Below are 20,711 nucleotides of genomic sequence, written 5' to 3' on the forward strand. Positions count from 1 at the left end.
ACAGAATATATCGACCCAAAGAAGTATATCGACCTCGGACTTCGTCCTCAGTCAATATACTTCTTTCAGGTCAATATATCCTTGTATCGACCTCATACAAAGGCTATATTTGTATAATATAATTATTAAGATATGAGACAAAACACAAAAAATTGGTAAAATCGTCATTCTAATATGATGTTCTTCATTCACTTTATGAATAAACCCATGCTCTAAATCCAATAAAATTTGTTTGCACATGCGTATATTGACTACTACAGAATAATGAGTTTTATCAAATTGGCATGCATTTAATATATTTGATTAACTTTAAACATTTACAACCTCTTAAATGATGCACATGTTGTTACTAATTCATTTATTATGACTGTAACATGTTGCACTTCAAAATTGACATATTTGACCTAGATGCGAAAACCGTTCATGCTGGCTGTTCAAACTCCTCCCTTTGAAAAATCACTTTGCGAGTCGTTTTCTTGTTTACAAACAAAAAAGGAAGGTTCATGAAAGAGCCTATACAAACGTTCTACACCTATACACATCAAACATAGAAAATTAATTGTCCTAATCAGAATTGAAATAATTGATGCAAGCTATACTATATTTTAGTTTTAACATGGGAAGCCATTATATTTATAATTTTTTAGCCCTCACTATCATTCGGGCAAAGGGCAAAAATAATCACGAATATAATGCCTAGCCATGTTAAAACTACAATAAAGTATAGCTTGCATCAATTATTTCTTAATTGATGGCAAACTCTAATAAGGAGGTGACTGTTGATTTGGATCATGCAGACTTATTTGTAGAACTTATCTTTCTAATCATTTTTATGCAATTTAAAATTTCTCTCTAGCTATTAAAGTTTGCAAGATAATAGACAAAAATTTAAAAGAAAAGAACATAACATTTTTTATTTGAGGGCAATTGCTCCTATAAGAAGTTGTCTGACAGTTTTGATGTATATAGATACATTTTTTTCCCCAGTCAGATTTTTTCAATTTATAACAAAAATTATGTAGACAAAACTTGTATTTGATCCCTGTGTTCTATTTTGAGCCATGTCATTCTCATTGGTTGGCAGCTGGGGTCATTAGACACATTTTTTATAAAAAATAAGATAAATGATGAGAAAAGCTCACTTGGCCCTGTGGGCCAGGTGTGCAAAAACAGAAAGGACTTAAAACGACTCAACTGACATGGTTTTCTTCTTTGAAATACGGTACTTCACATTTTGCAATGTAAGGGCCTTTTATAGCTTACTATACTACATTGTATTATGGGTTTTACTCATTATTGAAGGCTGTATGGTGACCTATAATTGTTTCTGTGTCATTTGGTCTCTTGTGGAGAGTCATCTCAGTGACATTCATTCCACATCTTCTTTTTATATATAGTTGCTTATTCTGTTTTGTTTAGACTCTGGTGGATAGTTGTCTCATTGGTAATTATACCACATCTCATTATTTTATGTTGTGACAAACAGAGATACATTGATATTAAAAAGTTTATTCTTAAACATGTAAACATAGATTTTTGACTATAACACATTCACTTGTTATAACTTTTCACATTTCTATAAAAAAAAATTATTATTCTTCATGATCATATACAATCTATGTATTGAACTATTTCAATCTGATGAATTGATACTTATTTGATCTTGTTTTTTGTAATTTTGATTTACAGTTACATTTAAATTTTTAAACAATGTTTTAAACAATTATATTTAAAGTTATTAATAGCATAGAATCTTCAGACAATTGATGACTAGTTCATTCCCTCTGGCTTCTTTCCACCATGAAATTCTTCAATGCACAAATGACAACTCCAGTTACCTGAAAAAAAAGGAAATACAATGTACTTGAATTGTGCAAATTTATTAATTATATTTTATCAATATGGGGTCATCAACAAATGAATCATTTTGGTTCATTCTAGAAGCTTGTTAGATTACTCTATTTATAAGGTGTCTATTGAATTGATCATTGCAAGATAAAATAATCAACTGCGCCATGAGCTCATGATACGCCCGTCACATTTTCAAAGAATAAAGTTCAATTTCTTCTCAATGTCACATTAGAAATTTATGAACATCAAAAGAGAGTTTAAAATCCTAAATTTTTAAAATACTAAAAGGAGCTTACATTAATAGATATAAACAAATGCCCAAAGTTGCATGAGAACTGCTGAAAGCATTTTTGAGTTTTTGTCCGTAAACTGGAAAATCCCCCTTTTTTGATAAATAAAACCCTGTAACTTGGAAACATAAAATCTTAAACTTATAAAAATCAAAAGGTAGAACATGTTAATAGATATAAACAAGTCACCAACATTTCTTGCAAGTTGAGGAAAGCATTCTTGAATTATTGTCTGAAAACTGGAAAATCCCCTTTTTTTAAGGAATAAAACTCCATAACTCAGAAAACTAAAATCTAAAATTTATAAAAAATGAAAGGGAGCTCACGCCAATATAAACAATTCACCAAAGTCTTATGCAAATTGGTTAATGCGTTTTTGAATTATGTCCGACATGTTGACAACGGACGGACAACAGTATACCATAATATGTCCTGTAAACTGGCATATAAAAACCATCACTCAATATATTGATAAAGAAGTGTTATTTTCTAAAACATCAGGGATGTCCGTTTATATTTACATCTACCTATATCTTTTCTTTTCAATTTAAATTTGTTAATTTACATTTGGAAATTATTGTGAGCTTTTTATAAATGCTAATAATGTGACTTGGTGATTATAAAAATAATAGGAATTCACATTGTGATATCTGATTCATATATCTGTATGCAGATTTTCAGAAAATTGCAATAATTATTCTCAGATTTTTTTCCATTCTTCAAAAATCGAAATAATAAGTTCATGACTACATGTGAAATATCTGAATTTACAGAATTTATTGAATACATACCTTCTGGTGGTGTGGTGAGAGGTGGATTTAAACAATACATGTGATATCCACGATCACAATCATCACAAAACAGTAACTGGTCCTACAAAAGATAAATGTTTATATAGGAATAAAATATTATTGATACTGTTTATTGATGAGTGGAAGAGCAATTAAAAAACAGGTAATAAGTCACATTTGGCAATTTTTGTGGTTTCAAATGTGGGAGACATGTGATTAGCCATGTGTGCCATTATTTTATTTAGGAAATGTTTGAATCTGATTTCACAATTATTGTTAAACAAACGTTTATCAATTATTAAAAATATATATATCAAAACAAATAATATAAGTCTTGTTTGTGTAAAATAAATATTACCCAACAGTCATTGGTAACACTTAATGCCCTTAAAATACCTATGACTTAACATTATCTGTTGTATATAATTTTTATTTTATACAAGAGAATTGTCTTTATCAAGTTTTTTTAGTTTCTGCTGCAACAGCAAAGAATAAAGACAGATTTCCATGGCTCAATAGAGACCTGAAACAACTTATTAGAAAATGGCATTAATGTATAAATTGCAATGATTTTCTATATTCCAAATATAGTTGATGCCCTAATTAAAATAACTGAAACAAAAGTGCAAAGGCTGAAATGTCTCATCTGCTTGCTTTATTGGTCATAATTGAATGTATGCAGTCTTTAAGAGAGAGGTTTTACAAGTATTACATAAGAACAACATTATCAATGATCAATGTTAATGTGGTCGAGGTCAGATGAAACATGCTAGTTGGACATGCACACCTAACAATCATTCTGTACAGCTAATATAGTTGACAATTTGTTCATAGTATTTTTAAAAGATATTGAGTTGACCACAAAAAAATAAAACTTGATATGAACTAAATCATGAATTGAGTTCAAGGTCATGTGAACACTATAACAGCCATGTAAGATTTTGCAAGGATTCCATTTCACAAATATGGTTATTTTATTACTCCTAATAATAAACAAATTCATTGGATAAAAAAAAAAACTTTGCAGTCTTCTTAAGCATTAGTTTGACCATGAAAATTAATCCAAGGACAATGGAAAGACAAACACTTCAAGATATGAAGGTATATAGTCTTATACCTTCTAAAACTATTTCAAGCTTTATAAAAATAGTCAACACTTTACTCTTCATTGAAACAACATAAGCATTTCTATGTTTCACAAACTGTGCCATTCCTTGCAGACTAGACAAACTCCAACACTTCCAACATAACAAATGTGGAAGAGATTTCAGAATGTATGTGAAACTAGAAGCAACAATGTCAAAGAGCCTATATGTACAATGTATATCACTAGCCTAGTATTTTGTCGTGTTGATCATTATTACTGGACTGACAAAGTTCTATCTGGCTGATATATTTTTCAAATTCATAAACCAAAAAAAAGAGAGGTTCAGATAAGTTTATGTGCACAACAACTATAAGGAGTCAGTTGATGGTTTCAAGCAATTATCAGATCTTGTTTCGCTGATTATCATCACTGTTTATAGTTTCTCTCTTGAAGAGGTTTGGAAAGCCATGGAAAATTGATATATCTTTACAATCTCAGCCATCTTCTATTTCAAACCATGGCCACCATGAAGGCTGGTGGGGGAAAATAACATTAAAAATAACTTGATGGCAATAAAAATAGCTGCTCTCACATGGAATATAATTAATATAGTTCATATTTTTGGAAATTTGTGCATAAAAAATTGTCCATACAAAATATTTTCAGACTTACATCATTGTCAGATGTTCCGCATAGACCACAGGACTTGCATTCAATGCATTGCCATGGATACTTCTTCACTGATACAATCATATTCTGTGTAAATTGAAGACAAGTTGGATGTCCTAAAAAATAAACAACAAAAAATGTATAACAAGAGTGCACACACTGAAATGTCTCGCCTTCTTTACTAATCATTGATTTTATGTTGATAGTCATTCAGACTTCTTATACGTTCAGGTATTTCACATCCAATTTTTTATGGAAATATTCTTTATAAAGCACAAAGGTGTCAGTATTCACCTCAGAAACTTACAAAACCTTTGAAATCATAATCTTTCAGTCAGTTTAATTGAAGTCTGGAGATGTCATGTCAGTTAACTGCTAGTAGTCTGTTGTTATTTATGTATTATTGTCATTTTGTTTATTTTCTTTGGTTACATCTTCTGACATCAGACTCAGACTTCTCTTGAACTGAATTTTAATGTGCGTATTGTTATGCCTTTACTTTTCTACATTGATTAGAGGTATAGGGGGAGGGTTGAGATCTCACAAACATGTTTAACCCCGCCGCATTTTTGCGCCTGTCCCAAGTCAGGAGCCTCTGGCCTTTGTTAGTCTTGTATTATTTTAATTTTAGTTTCTTGTGTACAATTTGGAAATTAGTATGGCTTTCATTATCACTGAACTAGTATATATTTGTTTAGGGGCCAGCTGAAGAACGCCTCCGGGTGCGGGAATTTCTCGCTACATTGAAGACCTGTTGGTGACCTTCTGCTGTTGTTTTTTTATTTGGTCGGGTTGTTGTCTCTTTGACACATTCCCCATTTCCATTCTCAATTTTACTAAATATAAAGCTTTATTACAACTTTCACATTAACTTTACATTAACCAAGATAGCTAAACAAAGGCCAATGAACCATGAAAATGAGGTCAAGGTCAGATGAACCATGCCAGGCAGACATGTACAGCTAACAATGCTTCCATACAACAGATATAGTTGACCTATTACTTATAGTTTAAGAAAAATAGACCAAAACACCAAAAATTAACACTGCAATGAACCGTGAAATTGAGGTCATGGTCAAATAAAACCTGCAGGACTGACATATAGATCATAATATATTTCCATACACCAAATATAGTTGACCTTTGGCAAATAATATTAGATAAAAAAGCCAAAACTTAAAAACTTCACTTTGACTAATGAACCATAAAAATGAGGTCAAGGTCAGATGACATCTGCCCCCTAGACATGTTCAACTTACAATCATTCCATAAAACAAATATAGTAGACCTATTGCATAAAGTATGAGAAAAACAGACCAAAACACAAAAACTTAACTATAACCACTGAACCATGAAAATCAGGTCAAGGTCAGATGGCACCTGCCAGTTGGACATGTACACCTTACAATCATTCCATGCACCAAATATAGTAGACCTGTTGCATACAGTATAAGAAAAACAGATAAAAACAGAAAAACTTCACTAAAACCAATGAACCATGAAAATGAGGTCAAGGTCACATGACATCAGCCAGTTGGACACGTACACCTTACAGTCCTTCCATACACCAAATATACTAGCCCTATTGCTTATAGTATCTGAGATATAGACTTGACCACCAAAACTTAACCTTGTTCACTGATCCATGAATTGAGGTCGAGGTCAAGTGAACAGTGTCTGACGGGCATGAAGACCTTGCAAGGTACGCACATACCAAATATAGTTATCCTATTACTTATAATAAGAGAGAATTCAACATTACAAAAATTCTGAACTTTTTTTCAAGTGGTCACTGAACCATGAAAATGAGGTCAAGGACATTGGACATGGGACTGACGGAAACTTTGTAACATGAGGCATCTATATACAAAGTATGAACCATCCAGGTCTTCTACCTTCTAAAATATAAAGCTTTTAAGAAGTTAGCTAACGCAGCCGCTGCCGCCGTAGCCGCCGCCAGATCACTATACCTATGTCGAGCTTTCTGCAACAAAAGTTGCAGGCTCGACAAAAATGATAAAAGAACATGACACAGTATTTTCCACAATGAAATAATACAATGTAGCATTAATATATGGGACACAATACCAAGGCCATTATTTTGATACATAAAGATATTAGTGAGGGAAAAATATCATTTTAGGGAAACCCTTATCTCGTATTCAATTTTTTCCAAAAACTATGAGTAAACTTGCCACTACATGTCAATATATACTGGTAAGGCCATGGAAAATTAATTGTTGGTTTCCCCTTACATAAGAAAATTTTAAAGACCTGGCAGGCAACATATTTAAACATCACACTTGACATTTATGAAATTAAATATCTGAAATATGATATCATTTATTTGTCAATAAAGTTCAAACATAATTTTAAAAGGATTGCAGAATTTCCCAAGTTTTGTGATTTCAGGAACCAAGTAATGGCTCTAAACATCATTGATCATACCTTCTTCATGGTCTGAACATTAAAAACTTGTGTAATTGGGAATGCAAGTGTTTAACATGCATGTATATTACAAATGTCCAATTCTAACATGACGTCCTTCAAACACTTTGAGTACACACCCGTGGTAAAATATGAATATATTGTCAGGCTGTTCCAAGCGTACTCCCATGTCATATGCATTTTTATGAATTAGATACCCAACGTCATAGAACGATGAAGTAAGAATATGAGCATTTACAGGAAAATACACGCTTGCCAAATAAAAATCATAACAACAAGGAAACGTAAACAAACGATGCTAAATGTTGTATAAGCCGATTTTTTAAAAACATATAAGACATTATAAGTAAATTATAATTTAAATTCACCCAAAACTATCTATATACGTTATTGTAAAAACTTTAAGCATGTGACTAATTCAGTTTGCTCTGTTCTTTTACGCCAATTCAATAGTGCGTTTCTTTATGGGAATGGCAAATATTTGCCTCCACCTAGAGCGCTTCAATCCAAAACAATAGCCGTATTTGTCCTATTAGAATCAAAATAATTCATGGGGGCTTGAATATATCGTGATTTTACCACGGGTTGTCCCTTTATGTCAATATTTTACCCCTTGCTATCGCTCAGGGTAAAGTATTTGTCATAAAGGGCCAACCCGTGGTAAAATCACGATATATTCCATCCCCATGAATTATTTCTTAAATATAGACACTTTTAAAAAAAAAAAATTGTAACAATAGTTTACATCAATTTCCCTTTTATATTAACCACACTACCTCTATTGTAGTCTCCTGCTGTACAATGTGTGTGACATAGGATAAGTAATAGTATGTATACATCTTACCAGAACGTCCACAATCACTACAGGAAACCAGATCTTCTGGCATCTCAGTTTTCTTATTTTCAGTGGAATCACCCAAGCAAAAATCACAATAATTATTTGCAGATATCTTATCATCTATCGACATATTACTTTTTGGACCTGAAACATAGAAAAATAATATACATGTATTAAAACTCCCTTTATAAAAGACAATAACTTATCAGAACATATCTGTAGTGTTCATACATTAGTGACTGTAACCGCAAGGAAAAGGCTGTCTCATAAAGAAAATGTCAATAACTGTCGTGTACATTGAATTTTAGGTGGTAAGTGGTTCATTTTTCTGGGTTAGAAACATGTTAAAATTTTAAATGAAGTACAATGAGAACCTGGCATACTGTTGTTACTTTTTTTAAGTCAGCTGTTCTTATGGCTTATTATTTATTTTTCATTCGATACTATTGGCTTATCATTTCTAAGATTGCAGAAACAGGACAAACTTGAAGTTTCACTCACAATTATTCAGCAATGATGCCATGTATTTTTTGTACAATGCAGCCATATCTCAATTTTCCTGTTCATCTGCATCAATTTACCACTGAATACATGCAACGTCATTTATACATACATGTATGATCAGCTAGAAGTATGGTTATGTTTTGTACATATTAAAAGATGTTTCTATTTTTTTTTTTAAAGATTTATATATTTATTGAAATCTTTACATTTGTAAGTTTAAAACATCGATTACCGGTACCTTATCCAGACCTGGTTAACATTAGTAATGATATTTATATATACAAGAGTTAGTGGTTGTTAGTTATATTCATTATATATATATATATATATATATATAATAGTTATATTCATTAAATATATATATATATAATATATAAATACATGTAAGTTAAATGCTAACAGATATAAAGACATAAATATCTTATATAACAAACAAACAAGAGTGCACACACTGAAATGTCTGCCTTCTTTACTAATCATTGATATTATGTTGATAGTCCTAAGTATAAAGCTTTATTACAACTGTCACATAAACTTAACAGTTACCAAGATAGCTAAACAAAGACCAATGAACCATGAAAATGAGGTCAAGGTCACATGGACCATGCCAGGCAGACATGTACAGCTAACAATGCTTCCATACAACAAATATAGTTGACCTATTACTTATAGTTTCGGAAAAATAGACCAAAACACAAAAACTTGACACTGTGCAATGAACCATGAAATTGAGGTCATGGTCAAATAAAACATGCGGGACTGACATATAAATCATAATATATTTCCATACACCAAATATAGTTGACCTTTGGCATATAATATAAGATAAGAAGACCAAGACTTAAAAACTTAACTTTGACCACTCAACCATGAAAATGAGGTCAAGGTCAGATGACATCTGCCCTCTAGACATGTACACCTTACAATCATTTCATACAATAAATATAGTAGACCTATTGCATAAAGTATGAGAAAAACAGACCAAAACACAAAAACTGAACTATGACCACTGAACCATGAAAATGAGGTCAAGGTCAGATGACACCTGCCAGTTGGACATGTACACCTTACAATCTTTTCATACATCTAATAAACTACTTCTATTGCTTATAGTATCTGAGATATGAAACTTAACCTTGTTCACTAATCCATGTAATGAGGTCGAGGTCAAATGAAAACTGTCTGATTGGCATGAGGACCTTGCAAGGTACGCACATACCAAATATCATAACCTATTACTTAAAATAATAGAGAATTTAACATTACAAATTTTTTTTAACTTTTTTTCAAGTAGTCACTGAACCATAAAAATGAGGTCAAGGACAATGGACATGTGACTCGCGGAAACTTCATAACATGATGCATCTGTATACAAAGAATGAAGCATCCAGGTCTTCCACTTTCTAAAATATAAAGCTCTTAAGAACTTAGCTAATGTGGCCGCTGCTACTGTAGCTGGAGGATCACTATCCCTACATGTATGTTGAGCTTTCTGTGACAAAAGTCGCAGGCTCAACAAAAATGAATACACAAGACTGCAAATTTGAGATATTTTACAAATTTTCAGTATTTTACTGAAAAATGAACAAAAAGAACATTGTTTACCAAACAAATATTATGTTGGCAGTAAAGCTATGTACAGTCTTTTGGGTACAAATTAGTTCATTTTGGCTGGCATAGTTAGTCTATAGATGCCATAATTTGCAAAAGCATGACAAATTTGCAATTTTGTATAAAAATACCTTTAACAGAATTTAATATATATGGAAATGTGTAAAATTTAACAGTTTTTCAGTAAATGATATCGACTCTGTAATATTTAATTTCAAGTAGGATTTGACAATAAATATTGACTATGTGAGTGAAATAAATACAGGGGAAATTGGGCCTTCTTTTATCCAAATTCTCTTATTCATTTTATGGACTCATGTAAGAACCAATCAGTGTATTCATCTTTATACTTAAACTTTAGGCATATCTAAATCTTCATCAAGAGTGCTTAAATATCTTACCACTGGAATTGCGAGTTGATCTCTGAGGCTTGGGTGACTGAGATAATTCTTGATCATCTATGATACCATTATGGAAATGGTTGTAATGATATGATAATCCTGGTCTTGTCTTATACCTGGCATTGCACACTTCACAGGCATATGGTTTTTCTCTTTCCTCTGGGTTTAAGTCTTTATCTTTATCAATATTCTTCTTTCTTCCTCTTCCAGGTCCCTTTTATCAATTTTAAGAAAATATATATAGAGTGGGGTGCTCATTTCGCCACATCTTTTTATGTTTTCTAAAGTTTATGTTCAGGTCTAAATGTTTTTGAAGTATACTGATATTTCTATATGAAGATAACTTCAAACGCAAAATATTCTTAAGCTTGAAAACGTGTTTGTTTGAATATAATCATCTGAAAAGTTAGATTAAAGGGTGTTTGAAATTTCCTGATTTTTTGTCAATGGAGGACACATATTCGCCGTTTTTACATATCTATTTAAAACCAAATAACCGCAGCTTTAAACAACATTGATCAAATCAATTTCATTATAGATGAATAGCAGACATTTCAAAGGTGTTAAGAACTGAAATTTAGGGCATTCAGACAAAGAATTACTTAGAAATACTTCTTTGAATTCATGTTTTTTCTTCATGAAATTGGCCGAAAATCGTTGTAAATTTTTCGGTCCTTTTCAGTAGGTGCCGCAATTTTGTCTCAGTTTTATAAAATAATCATATTTGTTATATAATATCATTTACCGGTATATGTCTTTCATTTCAGCCATCCTTTGAAGCTTTTACACCTCAAAATCATAAAACGGCAAAATTGTGTCCCTGGCCAATATGGGTACCCAACTCTAAACATTAAAAAGTCAGCTAAATCTAAATTTTGAATTTTGCTTTGTTCTATCAAGATAGGTAATGTTGAAAATAAATGGAGACTACAAAGTTTCACATTGTGTCCAGCGGCTGATATTTTACAATATCTATATGTAGAAAACCTGATTATCTGCTTATTAATCTATTAATGGTATTTTTTCCTCTCCCTAAGACAGTTTTACATTTGACGAAAGCAAGCTTGATAACGTCTCCTCTTGCATTGTGACGTCGCTGATAACTTCTCTTATCGGTTGTCCCACTGTCTATATCAATCTGTTCAGCTCTTAATAATATTCCGTATCATGTCTTTGTGACGTCAAATACGTTGACCCGGCCTTAATAACTTTGACCCGGACATATAAGCGACGTCATAATGTTTGAACCGACGTTAATAACTTTGACCCGAACTTATCAAGTCATCTTTTGTGTGCTGGTGAAACAAAGAAAACACTTCTGAAACACGCAAAAATAGCCCGATAAATCGATTATCAGATTATCTGCATATTGATATTGTAAAATATCAGCTGCTTGACATTATATGAAGGCTTTTTGATCTCGTTCGCTACGCTCACTCGACAAAAAGCTTCATATTATGTCTCGCAGCTGATATTTTACGATATCAACATGCAGATCAGATAACCTGATAATCGGTACCTCTCACATTGTGACTTCGCTGATAATGCCTGGTTTCGTTTTGAAGTCTTGATATGAGAATTACTGAGCGACAAAGCAGGGTGATATAGGCATAGGGACGGGCGATAATATATCATATAAAGTTATAAACTGACATAACTGAAAAACAGTAAAAGTGACACTAACTAAATTTGTACTTGATCTGAGTTTTGTGGTCATAAGTATTGTGTAAAAGTTTCATAACATTGGGTTGAGGCAAACCAAAGAAAGAGAAACGAAACAAAAAATCCACCAATTTTTCCATTTGTAAAGGGGCATTAATTAGTCTAGAACAGTAAAAGTAACACCACCAAAATTTTTATTTTGTGGTAATAATCTTTGTGTATAATTTTTGTAAAATTTGGTTGAGGCTAACTTAAGTTACTGTAAATTCAGAAATTATTGCGTGCATTTATTATTGCGATTTTGTCATTTTAGACTTAAATGTGATTTTAAATTTTACGATTTTGAGAAAAATCCTGTTAAATTCATATAAAATATTTCAAAATGCGAGTTTAAATTATTGCGTTTACAACTCAGTCGCATTTTTCCCAATAATAAAAACCTTGCAATAATTTCTGAATTTACAGTATAGAACGGAAATGAAACTTTCCGTTATTTTTCAATGTGCAAAGGGGCTTAACTCAAGAACAATTAAAGCAACACCACCAAAACTCCTAACTGATTTGTATTTTGTTGTTATAAGCATTTTATATAAGTTTCAAAACATTTGATTGAGGAAAACTAAAGTTAAGAGAATGGAAACAAAATATTCAGCAATTTTTCCAATTGAAAAGGGGCATAACTCTAGAACGGTTAAAGTGTCATCCCAACAATTCACACTTGAGCTGTATTTTGTGGTAATAAGCATTGTGTACTTGGTGTATAAGTTTCACACCATTTGGTCAAGGCAAACTAAAGTTAGAGAACGGAAACCAACTTAAGGACGAACAGTCTGACGGATGTACATATGTACAGACAAGGGTAAAATTTAATGCCCCCTCCACTATGGCTGGGGCATAAAGAAAAGCTACAGTCCTAGTCTCACAAAATTCCATAAAGTTTGTACAAAGCAAATTGATGTTTAAAAATGAACCCACCGACTGCACTTAGAATGTTGCTTACTCTTATTTTTGACTTATTGCAAAATATTTGAAATTGTCCAGTTTTATCCATTTAGTGCTAATAAAAATTTGCCTGCTAAACCCTACTTTTCTTTTCATAATTTTATTACATATTGTTTAAAAAGCCTTTTATGAAAATCTTATATAATGCTTGTTATTTTTTTCATAGTTTTTGAAAGAAAACTGGTGCTAATGTAAAAAAAAAAAAATCTTTCACAAGAAATGTTGTTGTGAGTACTGTATTTTGGAATGAATAGATATCCCAAAGATAGATGTATACCACTTATCCTCGTGTTTGGACAATATTTTTTGAAGTGTTTCGTGAATTTGGATTATTAATTTCGATGTGGTTTTAAGAGCTCACTTGACCGCAATATTTATTTTTGATTAAATAATAAAAGAACCTAAAAAGTCATTCCGGATGAATGATCAATTTCCGTAAAACAATTAGTGTGTAGATATTTTTTATATAAATATATCTGAAAATACTTTAAGTGATGTAGAAAAGACTATTTGTAACACATATAATAATAGTTTAATGTGTGAATTAAAACAATGTAATTTATTAGTTAATTTTACTGAATATTATCCCTGGGTATTCAGTTGTAATATAACAGGGAAACTTGATGAAATGCTGTACACCAAGTTTAATTATTAAACAGCAATATGTGCAATAAAGAATCAATTAGAGTGTTAAAAAAAAAAAAGATAGATGTATACCAACATAATCTACATTAAACATATATTTGTACCTATTTAAAAAAAAAAAAACAGATCAGAAGAATTCACCTGGTAATCGATCTTAATCTGTATTGTATTATACGGTGCATTACGTTTGCGCGCATTACCATTACATTTGCGCGCAAAAATCATTACGTTTGCACGCAGCTTTTTATTACATTTGCGCGCATTTTTTGACAGGTAAACTCAGGTAAAATACATGTAATAATACTTATTTATTTATAAATTTGTTTAATTATTTACAAATATAAGTACCCCTTTCGTAAGTGTAAGTCATCTGTTCACCAACGAGGAGGTGGAAGTGTGATTTCGTCTAGTATAACTCCGTTTTATTATATGCACATGTTCTAAAGCCTAGAAACATGTACATATATGATTCCTTTTTGTTTGTTTTCAATTCTAAGACATCCATGGTGCTGTGAACGCCATCTCTTGACTTTGGTAGAGTTTGGGTATTCCTTGTTCTAGCCATGGTCAAACTCTACTGGTCTTTTTCAATAAGTATTTCTTCTTCTGAATGAAGTTACATGTGTGCCTTAAGCTATAGCAAGGATTATCATGATCACTTTATTCTTATATTTAGAATTCTATATAAACAACGTAATATTTAAATTAACAAATATTTTTAAAATTAATAATTTAAAGTCACATTTATCATGTTACAAGATATAGTCATTTATAATTTTTATTTAATTTTTATTTATAATTTTACCTGAGTTTACCTGTAAAATGAATGCGCGCAATTGTAATCAAAAGCTGCGCGCAAACGTAAAACTTTTTAATCCCCAAATGCGCGCAAACGTAGTGCGCCCGTATTATAAACCAAATAAAAATTCCTACTATTCCAATCAACATGTAAATAATGTATTTTACATTAAAGCTTAACTTGCAAAGAGACACTACACAGGTGTCAATATCTACATACCCACTGATAAGTTGTCATAAATCATGCATGTGGACGCTGGTATTAATTAGCGGCCAGTTTAAGCAGTCAAATCAAGATGTGATTAATTCTGCTCTAGATTTGTAAGCAGATTCAGTATAAACAAATTTATGTTAGAACTTTTTAACTGGAGGGGCATGTGGCAGTGCCCCCTGGTGAAACTGCCTATGTATTCTACCCTGAGTTGTAAGAGAATTCTTATAATGATTCTATTCACCTTTTTCTTGCGGCGTTTAATATATGTTTCTTCAAAGTCACTAATATCTGACTGGTCATCTACCATTTCGCCAGCGTCTGGTGGTTCATCTATATCATCATATTCATCATACCATGCATCTTTACTCAACTCATTCTTCTCATCTTCTACTCGAATAGCTGGATTCTCTACTGTACTTATTTGATGCATATCTGTCAATAAAACTGTTATCATAAAAATTTCTTGGTTGTTTTTGCAGAAAATATAATCTGGTTGCTCCTAGGAACCTGAATCACTCACAAGGTTAGATTTAAAATTAATTGCTTAAAGTGGCTTGGGACTATTCCAAGTTCTATCAGAAGTGCAGTATTTTTAGTTACTTTATTCTTTACAGAAAGTGAATAAAATTGTTCGGAAAAAAAAATAGTGGGTCACAGATCATTTAAGCTAAAAATTTTACTTTTAAACAGGTATATGTAAAAGGAACCATTTTTCAATGAAATGATAGGGAAAATAGAGGTGTTGACATATTTGTATCGGAATATCAAAACTAGAGGCTCTAAAGAGCCTGTGTCGCTCACCTTGGTCTATGTTAATATTAAATATTATACACAGATGGATTCATGACAAAATTGTGTTTCGGTGATGGTGATGTGTTTGTAGATCTTACTTTACTTAACATTTTTGCTGCTTACAATTATCTCTATCTATAACAGTAGTTTCTGTGGAAAATGTTAGTGAAAATCTACAAATTTTATGAAAATTGTTAAAAATTGACTATGAAGGGCAATAACTCCTTAGGGGGTCAATTGACTATTTTGGTCATGTTGACTTATTTTTATTTCTTACTTTGCTGTACATTATTGCTGTTTACAGTTTATCTCTATCTATAACAATATTCAAGATAATAACAAAACTAGAGGCTCTAAAGAGCCTGTGTTGCTCACCTTGGTCTATGTGAATATTAAACATTGGTCTATGTGAATATTAAACAAAGGAAGCAGATTGAAAATTGACTACAAAGGTCAATAACTCCTACAGGGGTCAATTGACCATTTCGTTCATGTTGACTTATTTGTAGATCTTACTTTGCTGAACATTATTGCTGTTTACAGTTTACCTATATCTATAATAATATTCAATATAAAACAGCAAAATTTCCTTAAAATTACCAATTCAGGGGCCGCAACCCAAAAACAGGTTGTCCAATTCATCTGAAAATTTCAGGGCAGATAGATCTTGACCTGATTAACAATTTTACTTCATGTCAGATTTTCTCTAAATTATTTGGTTTTTGAGTTATAAGCCAAAAACTGCATTTTACCCCTATGTTCTATTTTTAGCCGTGGCGGCCATCTTGGTTTGATGGCCAGGTCACCGGACACAATTTTTAAACTAGATACCCCAATGATGATTGTGGCCAAGTTTCAAATAATTTGGCCCAGCAGTTTCAGAGGAGAAGATTTTTCTAAAAGATTACTAAGATTTACGAAAAATGGTTAAAAATTGACTATAAAGGGCAATAACTCCTAAAGTGGTCAACTGATCATTTTGGTCATGTTGACTTATTTGTAGATCTTACTTTGCTGAACATTATTGCTTTTACACTTTATCTCTATCTGAAATAATATTCAAGATAATAACCAAAAACAACAAAATTTCCTTAAAATTACCAATTCAGGGGCAGCAACCTAACAACGGAATGTCAGATTCATCTGAAAATTTCAGGGCAGATAGATCTTAACCTGATTAACAATTTTACCACATGTCAGATTTGCCCTAAATGCTTTGGTTTTTGAGTTATAAGCCAAAAACTGCATTTTACCCCTATGTTCTATTTATAGCCATGGCGGCCATCTTGGTTAGTTGGCGGGGTCACCGGACACAATTTTTAAACTAGATACCCCAATGATGATTGTGGCCAAGTTTGGTTAAATTTGGCCCAGTAGTTTCAGAGGAGAAGATTTTTGTAAAAGTTAACGCAGGACGACGACGACGGACGACGGACGCCGTCGGACGCCAGACGCCAAGTGATGAGAAAAGCTCACTTGGCCCTTCGGGCCAGGTGAGCTAAAAACATTCTATAACACTTGGTCCAAAATTGTTATATGAAAGGCTAAAATATTGCTTCAAAGACATAGGTCACCAATAAGGAAAAAAAAAAATTATGCCTTAAAACCAAATTTTTGGCTTGAAAATGATGAAAATGGGTGAAATGTCATTTTGAGCCTTTAATAGATAGAAATAAGAAAAGATAATTTCTTACAAATTTACTATCAGGTGTGTCAATATCCCTTATGTTCCTCAATTATGTGCCTCAAAATGAGGAACTCAAAAGTTGTGTGTAAATAAAACATCTCTGTGTAGTGATATTGGACATGTTTTTATTTTTAACAAGTGACTGAACTTAATCATATGTGTTGATTTGGAAAGTAAAGGAACATTGAATAAGTGTGTAAAAACTATGGGTATATTAAGGATTATGTACCCTTGAATTGATTCAATGCTAAATATATGGACATTTTATAGAAAATCCAAAGCCTTTATATTTTGCAATTTGATGACTGATAGATATAGGATTATTGCATGCAGTGCTAGCATTGATTTCATTAAAACAATTGTATTAATGTAGTTATTGGTTAAAACAAATAAAAACAATTCTTCCATACAACAAATAAAGTTGACCTACTCGCAGGGGGCAGCTTTATACCACCGCAGAGGTTGAACCCTGAACGGTTGGGGCAAGTATGGACACAACATTCAAGCTGGATTCAGCTCTAAATTTGGATTGTGATTAAATAGTTGACACAGCATAGGTTTCTGACACAGAATGAATGTGTTTTAATGAAATTAAAATTTTTGTTTTCTCTTAGAGCAATTCACTATGCTGTTGAATATTATTCCTCTCAAAAAAATGTTTGAAGAAATTTTCTTTTTATTTATGAAATTTCAAATGAGAAAATTGAACCCATTTTTTTTAATCACATCCCCCTTTCCCTTATTCCAAAACTAATCTCAATTAAAATTTCTAATGGAGTTTGCAACAATTACTACTCATTTAAATACATCATAAAATATTAACCCTTACCATGCGGTACCCGTCTTTTGACGGGCGGACCCTAATAACCGTTATTTGGCTCCAATGGCGTTCCATACTTTTAGAAGTCCACTTTATGATACTTATTTTAAAAGTTATGCATGTTCCGTCAACCTGAGGCTATCCATATTCACGTTTCTCATGTATAAGTAGCATTTTGAGCACAAATACGGACTTGGAAAATTGAAATTGGCTAAAACTCGGTTTTCTGGAGGGGTAGGCTTTACATCTGTATCTTACACAAGAAGTTCAGAGGCATAAAACTGGCAAAGATAGTGCAAACCCACAGCCATATAACTACTGATCATTATTATTATTGAAATACGCATAGGAAACAACCACTTCCGGTTTTGGGTCCATTCGAAGTCAAAAATCGGCAAAAATCGTGAAATTCGGTATTTTGAGTCCAAATGACCTTCTGTAGACTGATGAATCAAGATCAGATTCACTCCGACCTAACAACTGTTGGGGTCAATTTGTTCCCTAGGGTCCACTCTACACGCAGGCTACAGCTGGATACCTTAACGAGCAACCCTGGGTCTTCTGGGTCAAGAGAAGGGGTGAAAAATCGGAAAAATTGATGCTTTTTGCACCTGTTTACCCACTTTGGGGCAAATTCCCGCCAAAAAAATTCCGCCTCCTCACCCCGACCACCCCACCCCGTGATCACCTATATTAGATTTAAAGAAATCAATATCCTACAGCAACAGGGCTAAGCTCATTTGCATATAATTTGCATATTTTTGCAAATAAACGAAAATTAGACATTTTCTAAAAACAATTCCGCATGGTAAGGGTTAAGGACCTTGGTAAAAGAAACCATTTTTTTTTCAGTTTTAGCTCAAATTTGGATGTTTTTTCTTATTATTATGGGTCAGAACGGGTCAGTAAGGCCTCCAGATACAAGGACTAGTACAAAAACGCTTAAAATTTTTTTTTTTTTTTTTAAAGTTTGTTAACCCTTACCATGCGGTACCCGTCTTTTGACGGGCGGACCCTAATAACCGTTATTTGGCTCCAATGGCGTTCCATACTTTTAGAAGTCCACTTTATGATACTTATTTTAAAAGTTATGCATGTTCCGTCAACCTGAGGCTATCCATATTCACGTTTCTCATGTATAAGTAGCATTTTGAGCACAAATACGGACTTGGAAAATAGAAATTGGCTAAAACTCTGTTTTCTGGAGGGGTAGGCTTTACATCTGTATCTTACACAAGAAGTTCAGAGGCATAAAACTGGCAAAGATAGTGCAAACCCACAGCCATATAACTACTGATCATTATTATTATTGAAATACGCATAGGAAACAACTACTTCCGGTTTTGGGTCCATTCGAAGTCAAAAATCGGCAAAAATCGTGAAATTCGGTATTTCGGTAAATCTTACAATTAGATATTTCTTGCTTACTATTCTGGACAAAGAAAGATAACTCCAATTAAAAACAAAATTGCTATTTCACAATATTTTGCAATAAGATATTTCTTGCCATTGCGCACTACTGTGCAATTGAAAAAACTTGCTATTGCACAAAACTTAATATAATAATTTTAGATCCTGATTTGGACCACCTTGAAAACTGGGCCTTGAATCAAAAATCTAAGTACATGTTTGGATTCAGCATATCAAAGAACCCCAATATTTCAATTTTTGTTAAAATCAAAGTAAGTTTAATTTTGGACCCTTTGGACTTTAATGTAGACCAATTTGAAAACAAGACCAAAAATGAGGAATCAACATACACAGTTACATGTAGATTTGGCATATCAAAGAACCCCATTTATTCAATTTTTGATGAAATCAAACAAAGTTTAATTTTGGACCCCGATTTGGACCAACTTGAAAACTGGGCCGATAATCAAGAATCTAAGTACATTTTTAGATTCAGCATATCAAAGAACCCAACCGATTAATTTTTTGTCAAAATCAAACGAAGTTTAATTTTGGACCCTTTGGACCTTAATGTAGACCAATTTGAAAACGGGACCAAAAGTTAAAAATCTACATACACAGTTAGATTCGGCATATCAAAGAACCCCAATTATTCAATTTTGATGAAATCAAACAAAGTTTAATTTTGGACCCTTTGGGCCCCTTATTCCTAAACTGTTGGGACCAAAACTCCCAAAATCATTACCAACCTTCCTTTTATGGTCATAAACCTTGTGTTTAAATTTCATAGATTTCTATTTACTTATACTATAGTTATGGTGCGAAAACCAAGAAAAATGCTTATTTGGGTCCCTTTTTGGCTCCTAATTCCTAAACTGTTGGGACCTAAACTCCCAAAATCAATACCAACCTTCCTTTTGTGGTCATAAACATTGTGTTTAAATTTCATTATTTTCTATTTACTTAAACTAGAGTTATTGTGAGACAACCAAGAATAATGCTTATTTAAGCCCTTTTTTGGCCCATAATTCCTACATTATTGAAACCAAAACTCCCAAAATCAATCCCAACCTTTCTTTTGTGGTCATAAACCTTGTGTCAAAATTTCATAGATTTCTATTAACTTAAACTAAAGTTATAGTGCGAAAACCAAGAAAATGCTTATTTGGGCCCTTTTTGGCCCCTAATTCC

The 20,711-nt window shown here is 32.4% G+C and overlaps 1 protein-coding gene across 2 annotated transcripts in view; it reads right to left on the reverse strand.

Moving 5' to 3' along the window:
- Positions 1-1,739: 1,739 nt before the first annotated feature.
- Positions 1,740-20,711, reverse strand: part of LOC134725318 (zinc finger protein ubi-d4 B-like) — a 29,860-nt gene continuing 10,888 nt past the window's right edge. Inside the window, exons 4-9 of one of the 2 annotated variants that reach the window (XM_063589038.1) lie at positions 15,053-15,255; positions 10,491-10,704; positions 7,981-8,118; positions 4,692-4,804; positions 2,933-3,014; positions 1,740-1,838 (exon numbers count right to left, since the gene is read on the reverse strand). In XM_063589038.1, coding sequence (XP_063445108.1) covers positions 1,771-1,838; positions 2,933-3,014; positions 4,692-4,804; positions 7,981-8,118; positions 10,491-10,704; positions 15,053-15,255 — 818 coding nt within the window. In that variant the 3' untranslated portion in view covers positions 1,740-1,770. The remainder of the gene's footprint in view (positions 1,839-2,932; positions 3,015-4,691; positions 4,805-7,980; positions 8,119-10,490; positions 10,705-15,052; positions 15,256-20,711) is intronic. The other variant, XM_063589045.1, reaches the window with a different exon arrangement.

Source organism: Mytilus trossulus, chromosome 1 (genome assembly GCF_036588685.1).
Source record: "Mytilus trossulus isolate FHL-02 chromosome 1, PNRI_Mtr1.1.1.hap1, whole genome shotgun sequence".
Lineage (NCBI taxonomy): Eukaryota > Metazoa > Mollusca > Bivalvia > Mytilida > Mytilidae > Mytilus > Mytilus trossulus.